The sequence below is a fragment of the Armigeres subalbatus genome, chromosome 2 (genome assembly GCF_024139115.2).
Source record: "Armigeres subalbatus isolate Guangzhou_Male chromosome 2, GZ_Asu_2, whole genome shotgun sequence".
NCBI lineage: Eukaryota > Metazoa > Arthropoda > Insecta > Diptera > Culicidae > Armigeres > Armigeres subalbatus.
This window is the reverse complement of record NC_085140.1, coordinates 344,399,585-344,407,528: the sequence shown is the minus strand read 5'-3', so window position 1 is coordinate 344,407,528 and position 7,944 is coordinate 344,399,585. Positions and strand designations below refer to the sequence as shown.

Genomic DNA, 7,944 nt, shown 5'->3' with positions numbered 1-7,944 from the left:
AAAACGAACAGTGGGTAATGTCTGTGACATAACCGCTAAGTGGACGTAGGACTTGACTTGACCATACCTTAAAGATACATAATATGTCCAAATTTCTCACATCAACTATTTTGGATAAATAATAGGTGTTGCATACCATTCCTTGGCAAAATCTTCTCATCAAACCGACACAGAAATCAAATCTACCTCGAACAAGAATCATCAAAAAAATTCAGGAAGTATCTGTCCGGTCACGAAATATTAGCCTCGACAGTGGCAACCTTCCCACTGAAGGACTGCCTGAAATAAACCACAAGTTGGCTCAGCAGGGGATGTAGACTGTATCTCAGCCCTTCCACTGAAGAGCCTTGTAATCCGTGCGATAGCGACTGAAGGAGAACATTATTTTTAACTCTTAGAGCCTTGAAAAAGGCTGTTTGCTTCGGCTAAGTGCAAAAAGTAAGAAAATGATCTTTTCAAATAACCGCGAATTTCTAGTGATGGTATAAAAAAGACTGAATGCTCAGCGAGCGAATGCACTTTTCTTTTATACCTTATTTTGAATCTTCTCTGCTTCCCAATTGGTGGGCCAATCAGCTAGTGTCTTGTATCCCGCTTCTTTGTCAGCCAAAGCGTCATCATCATCAACGCGTTCGAGAAGGGCTCGCTGCTGGCGTCTATTTCCTAACGGGACTTTTCGCTAGATACAGGCCAATAAGCCGGGCAAGCGAGCTTAGAATTGCAGTTCAGGTGGGAAGTACGTGTTCTTTTCTGAGACAACACTGTTAATAGTAGAAGGAAGGAAACACCCGGACATGGGATTTCGGGTAATAAGATTTAGAATTGGTAACATGGGACGATCATTCAGTCACGTTCGCTTTGTGTGCGGTCAGTATCAAACAATGTTTATCTACATATTTTTTTATCAATGCCAAAAAATCCAACATTTGATGAAAAATCGATTGATAGTTTATTAATGTTTGAGCTGTTATTGGTGTTTTTTTTATCCAAATAAGATTATGTGAGAGATTTGGACATCTTATGAATCTTTAAAGACATGGTCAAGCGAAGTCCTTCGTCCACTTCGCGGTTAAATCAGAAAAATTATCCACTGTTAGTTTTGGCGCTATTTATGAAAATCATGCATAAAATTTTATCTCTAGAATATTGGATTTGGCACCCAAGTACAATTTCTATCCCGAAGGGTATTGAAAGCATTGATATTGATCTCTATTATTGGCTCTCTGAAGAACCGTTTGTTTTTTGGACATACATGCTGCATCATGTGGCTTTTCTTCAGCCTGTCTCGGCTCAGCACCGATGCCGGCCGGTCTCGGCTCGACTCTGCTGCTGCTGCCGGTATCTGCTCAGCATTGCTGCTTTGTCGGGTCTGTAGAGTGGACTGCTGATGTACTGGCTAGGTTTCGGCTGATGATGGTCGCTTCGATGGTGTCGAGCCGAACCGAGCCGAGCCGGTGCAGACTTCATTCCCTGCTAAAAGGTGTGAGTGCTGTTCAATCGATGATGCGGTTGTTTTGCTTGTCCCGGTCAGAATGAAAGGAAAAAATCGCGTTGCGCTATTTTATGGCTTCTCGGCAGACCCAGCGGCTGCTCATTCGCTGGTGTCTGCACCAATGAGAACGTGGTAATGGAATGATGCAAGAATTATGCGGTACCCATATTTATAGGTTCCCTTGATCTCAATGTTTTTCATTGAAAACAGTTTCATGCCTATTGAAACAAGTTTTTCGGGTCTTATCAAGCATGGACATGGAAGGCATACTTGAAATCTGTCGGTTGAGGGGCTTACCGCAGAAATTCGTCCACTGAGACGAACGCTATTAACGTTTAAAATCTTTCAACACAGCGTAACGCGGTCGATTTGAATATTTTGAAATGACACCCGGTATAGTAAAGAGAGACGTAAGTCCTACGTCAAAATAATGAAAGAACGACGCGCTAGCATTGTTTGGTAAACTGTTTGGCTCTTGTATATATGCGTGTTATTTATTGCGCGCATATGGAATGAAGTAAGGAATTTGGTTGTAGGTTTCTGTGTCACGCTGAGTAAGTATTTAATTTATGACTGCAAGAAATGATTGGGTCAAGAAATGTTGAAACGAGGTTTTTCATCTTTGAAGTGATCTCATAGCCTTAGTATATCGAGAATTTATAGTGAGCATCAGTAGCCTTGCGAGCTAAGGCGTAGGATTGCCAAACCCGGAGATGGCGAGTTCGATTCTCGGACCGGTCTAGGATTTTTCGGGTGGGAAACCTTCTCGACACCCTGGGCTTAGTGTATCTATTGTATTTGATACACAAGATACATACTCATCCAATGGCGGGCATAGAAAAGCTTTCAATAATTATTAATAACCGAAATTCTAATGAAAAGCAGGCCAAGTTTCAGTTGGATTGTAGAGCCATCAGGGTTTGAATCTAAAAGAGAATTACAAAGTCTCTCCCTTATCGTCTTTGCATACATATACGATATGTAGCATACCGCGAGAGACTTTTTTCGCAAGCTGCCATGATAAAGAACTGATTCGGGAGGTATACCTCATGATAATTTTTTTTAAAAAGCTCCAAACGCGGGAAGCACTGGTTCTGATGATGCATTTCAACTTGTTCTACACAGCTGTGCGGTCCGCAACACAAAATGAGCGAAAACAAAGCGAAAATCATCACTTCTGTGTGGGGGCTGCCTATCCGATTTTGTTTTCTCGCAGTTTGATAAATTTGTTATCATGGCTTGTTATGATTCGGAACAGTTTTTGCCTTTCTTTTATCGTTGTTCGTTATCTATTGAGAGCGTTTTCTGCAAACCCTAAGAGCCATTGAAGAAGAAGAAGAAGAAGAAGAAGAAGAAAAAGAGGAGTAGTAAACAATACCGTATTTCTACATGTAGTTAAATAAAACAAAAACCTCTAACTGTGAATGAGGAATAAACTTTATTCTATGTTGGACCATCCTGGTTGGCAATATTTTCATTTTACCTTGAGCAGAATTCGGCGCCTGCCCTTCTCTTGTCGCATAATTCACCTAAAATAAAATAACAAAATCTAAATGATTGTTCTTAAAAAAATGACATCCAATTATTAATACTCGGATTATAAAGCTCATCCGGGCATTGTCGGTGGATCTCTTCCAGAGTGCAAACTTCAAGATCCACTGCATATGAATGGCATACGCTTTGTGATCCAGTTGTTTTAGCATCACATTTTCTGTACGCTGCGATAACCGTGCTCCGAACGTCCTCACTCATCGGCTGCAGATATTCGGATACTTTATCAAGGTTGAGCGTATTATTGACAATCAATCCGAGCCGGATGGAACGACATTCAATAATGCACTGCAATCAGAACTATGATTAGTTAATCTCTCATGCAGGGGATGTCCAAAATGTCTAGGATATCAAATTTAGGGTATAATTGAACCGGTGCCAACGAAAGTGGTACTGGTACATAAACCATTTTTGTCGATGTTGTGTTTTTTACACCAACGGCTTCTGTTAGCGAAGATCTAGTATGGGAATAACGAAAAAGTGGTTTTTGTCAACGAAATCTGGAGATATGCACTTTTTAATTTCTGGTATACATCACTTCACAATGGCAATTTCGTTGCCAGGAAAAGTTGTACAGTTCTACCCACGAAAATCAGCTTATTGAAAAGAAAATTTGACAACATGGATGTTTCCACATCAGATTTTAACCCAATTATGAATTTCAAGATTGTTTATTGCTGTTTAAAATAGAGGCCTTGATAAGAGAAACGCGGATAGGAAATGTAGCTCTGCCAACACTGCAGCCAATCTTCTTCATCAAAGAACAACATATGAAAAGGAAGAATGATTTATCCAGGTAAAATTTTACATATTGCTATTCAATGTGTTCACATCACATGACAATCGAATCCAACAAATAAAACAATTGCATTTCATAATCTATCATTGATTTGCAAAACAAATTAAAAATGCATTTAAAATTGGTTCATTCATAAATGGTGTTAAATCGAATTTAGCCGTTTTCAGTATTTGAGCCGATGTTTTGGCTGCTTGACAGGTCTCTTGCTCGATTGGCTGCTGTTTTTTGACGGTTCGATTGGCGGCACATGTCAATCCGCGTTTCTCTTATCAAGGCCTCTAGTTTAAAATAATTGTATAAATGTACATGTACCACTTTTACTGGCAACGATTTTCGGTTTCTGTTGCATTTTGCTCCCATTAGTAGTGGTACATGTGCATGTGCATCACCATTTCCTCCAACTCCCCTACATTGACTTGCATTCTGACGTGGCAGGCGCCAATATGACCTAACAAATGAGATCATAAGAAAATTATTTTGAGCTTTTTAGTGAAATGTTTTCACTTGTCATAAGACGAGTTTATACAATCCCATTGAATTCCACCACCTAATTGTATCTTGACAGATACGTATTTCGACCTCAACAGTAAGGCCGTCTTCAGTGTCTAGTACTTGTCAAGTAGTACTAGTACTTGTCAAGTAGTACTAGTACTTGTCAAGTACTAGACACTGAAGACGGCCTTACTGTTGAGGTCGAAATACGTATCTGTCAAGATACAATTAAGTGGTGGAATTCAATGGGATTGTATAAACTCGTCTTATGACAAGTGAAATCAGATCACATTGAGATCACAATGAGATTGTACATTGAAGATGTGAGCTAGTCCCAAGCAAACATCCGTTGGTTCCCTGTGCAAGAACAGCTGATCTGGTCGTAATGGAGTTGCAACTACGAGCAGTCAATCAAGCTCAAGCTCAAGCTCATTTTGCTCCCATTAGTAGTGGTACATGTGCATTTTGTTCCACCAAACTTGAAATTTGTCAAAAACTTCGCATATTTCTCATTACTACACTTAGGCACATCAGTTATAACTCATTGGTGCAGTTGAGATGCAGAAAATTGCAAATTTGTATTTTATTTTTGAGATTTTTGAAAAAAGCGTCTCCTGTAAAATTTATTGAATGTAACATGTATCACTTTCGCTGGCACCGGTTCATAGATGTGTTAACTATGTCAATTATAATCTGATTTTGACAATTGAAGGATGCCTGAACTAGAAATTTATTGTGGTTTTACGATATGTTCAAGGAACCGAACATGGCCATTGGCTAAATACTGGAAAGATTCCAGGTTTTTCGAAGGTAGGTTCAGAACCGTAAATGAGTGATGGGTATTAGGATAAGTTGTGGTTGAAAATAGAACAATATTAGTAATCATTAATAAAGCAGGGCTTCTGTTGTAATTCGAAATCGGACTAGAAGGGGACATTTCTGTTTTAGCGCCAAAACTAGTCATTTGATGGTTCTTTTTGACGTAGAATTACGCATTTCGGTAAGATAGGAGGGTAATTCCAAAGTTTCAAATTTGGGACCGTCACGAAAAGTGGTCAGGAAGTAGAAGCCAATAACTCAGCCGTTTTTCAACGGATTTTGGAGATTTTGGTATGAATCGATCAGTAATCTCTCTAAGATTTCATAAAGCTATTGTAAACAATTGATTCAATGCATTTCAGTAAGTTGGAATTTCACTTTTTCAGTAAATTGCTTACATTTCGGTTATTACCCATCCAGCATTTCAGTAAGTTGGAATTTCACTTTTTCAGTAAATTGCCTACATTTCGGTTATTACCCATCCAGCATGCATATGCACAAAATGTTCATGATCGAATTTTGAATCCACTATCGCATTATACGTAATTCTACGTTCAATTTGCGGTCGTATCTTTGATACAACCTTCGACTTTTTCATATGGTTTTCTATCAGTAAGCGTGGTATGAATATAAAACTGACCATTGACGACTTTGACCGCTTCCGGGACCTACGGATTGTCCCGGGGAACCTGTATTTATATTCATACCTCGCTTCCTGATAGAAAGCCATGGAACAAGAACCGTAGAATGACTAGCTTTGGTGTTAAAACTAAAATGTCCCTTCTACAGATTCCCTGAGGGCACCCCAGTGACTTCTTTTTGGTTGGTTCCTCATTCTTGACGTGTCAGAAGACTTCTGGAATGTAGTCAGAATGGAAGATCGGTCAAAAAGCATTATTCAAATAAATTTGTGGCCTGATCCCTTTTAAAACTATCGATCGGCAACGATTCGAAACAAATGGCGATAGCCTACTTGATTCTGGTCCGATTTTGAATATCAATCATAAAGAGCCCTACTTTATTTGTGGTTACTAATATTATTCTGTTTTCAACCACAACTTATCCTAATTGATAAGAAAATTATTTTGAGCTTTTTAGTGGAATGTTTTCACCTGTCATGAGAGAGTTTATACAATCCCATTGAATTCCACCACTTAATTGTATCTTGACAGATACGTATTTCGACCTCAACAGTAAGGCCGTCTTCAGTGTCACGTACTTGACTCGACTTGAAGTCGAGTTGAAATACGTATCTGTCAAGATACAATTAAGTGGTGGAATTCAATGGGATTGTATAAACTCGTCTTATGACAGGTTATCCTAATTCCCCGGCAATACCCACCACAAATTTACGGTTCTGAGCCTATTTCAAAAAACCCGGAGTATCTCCAATATCCGATGGCAATGGTCGGTTCCAAGAACATATCGTGAAACAACATTAAATTTTGAGTTTGGAAATCCCTTAATTGTCAAAATTGGATAATAGTTGACATAGTTACAACACATCTAATTATACTCAAAATTTAGTTTGGACGTCTCCTGTTAATCGTGTATTACAAAACTGTTATACCGATAAAAGTTCTGCTCTATTTGTTCCGGTTTTTTCTGCTGCTGGTTTAGCGCATTGATTAAAAACGGCCCGAGAATAAGGCAGGGTATAGTTGCAGCACGCCAGGATCTCTTCCCTCTATATAGAACGAATTGATAAATAAAATCAATTTACTGTGTTCTGAAAACTCATATGTGAATATGTACTATAGGTGGAAGACATTGATTTGAAAAATGTATTGGAGGTTACCACTTTCCCTTTGATGGGACTCGAACCCACGACCCTCAGTAGGTTCGAGTCCCATCGAAGGGAAAGTGGTAACCTCCAATACATTTTTCAAATCAATATCTTCCACATAATATACATATTCACATATGAGTTTTCAGAACATAGTAAATTAATGTCTACGTCGGGTGGTTTAATCCCCGGAATATAGGCAATTAACTTTGTTGAACTGAAAAAACAATCATTAAATTCAATTCAACAATATTCTTCCATACTTACATGTTCATGGAATCTAATGCACTCTTCTGCAACAGCTACCTAATTTTCGAAAATATAGCGTCAATTACGATTTTCCATTTGGATATGCATTCAATTACCTTCATGATCACTATAGAAACAACAAGTTGCCACAATAAATTTAAAGCTTCCATTTTCCGAAAGAATTTTTTTTTCGCTCAACAGTATGTCGTTGCTTTGTATTATATAGTAGGAAAGTAAATAAAAGATTGTACATTTTTTGATAAATTACTAATTTACGCCCGGCGGGCTTCACTATTTCCGATTTTTTAATGACAGAAAAATCTAGATTGCGAATGGCATGTAGAATAATTGACACTCTTTGGAGGATCTATTTTAACCACAGATAACAGATATTTAAGCAAGAACAAATTTTAATCTTGTGTGAACTTTTAAGTTGATATACGTTAATTCATTACCGAGATATTTCTGAAAAAAAGGAAGGAAAGGGATACTGATGGAGTTTCCCGAATATTTTTAGGCGAATATTTCGGACGATTTCTTGGGATAAAAAATTCAGGGAAATTTCTGAAAGAATACGTTAGGAAGTACCAGTACCCTCTCATTTGGGGCATAAATTTATACTCCAATGTCAAAATGCTCATATACTATCATAAATTGTCGTGGTATTTGTGAAAATTAGTATTGTTCACCGTTTTTACAAAAGAGAGTGATGTCGAAAGCACATATTAAATAAAATATTGCAACGAACAAAAAAAA

The 7,944-nt window shown here is 38.2% G+C and overlaps 1 protein-coding gene across 1 annotated transcript; it reads right to left on the bottom strand.

Moving 5' to 3' along the window:
- Positions 1–2,910: 2,910 nt before the first annotated feature.
- On the bottom strand, positions 2,911–7,372 carry LOC134217024 (uncharacterized). Its single transcript, XM_062695778.1, has 5 exons — positions 7,305–7,372; positions 7,207–7,245; positions 6,724–6,840; positions 3,085–3,331; positions 2,911–3,021 (listed from the first exon to the last, which is right to left on the bottom strand). Exons 1-5 carry the CDS (start codon positions 7,356–7,358, stop codon positions 2,972–2,974), a joined length of 507 nt encoding a protein of 168 aa, XP_062551762.1. The 5' UTR covers positions 7,359–7,372; the 3' UTR covers positions 2,911–2,971.
- Between the last annotated feature and the right edge of the window lie 572 nt (positions 7,373–7,944).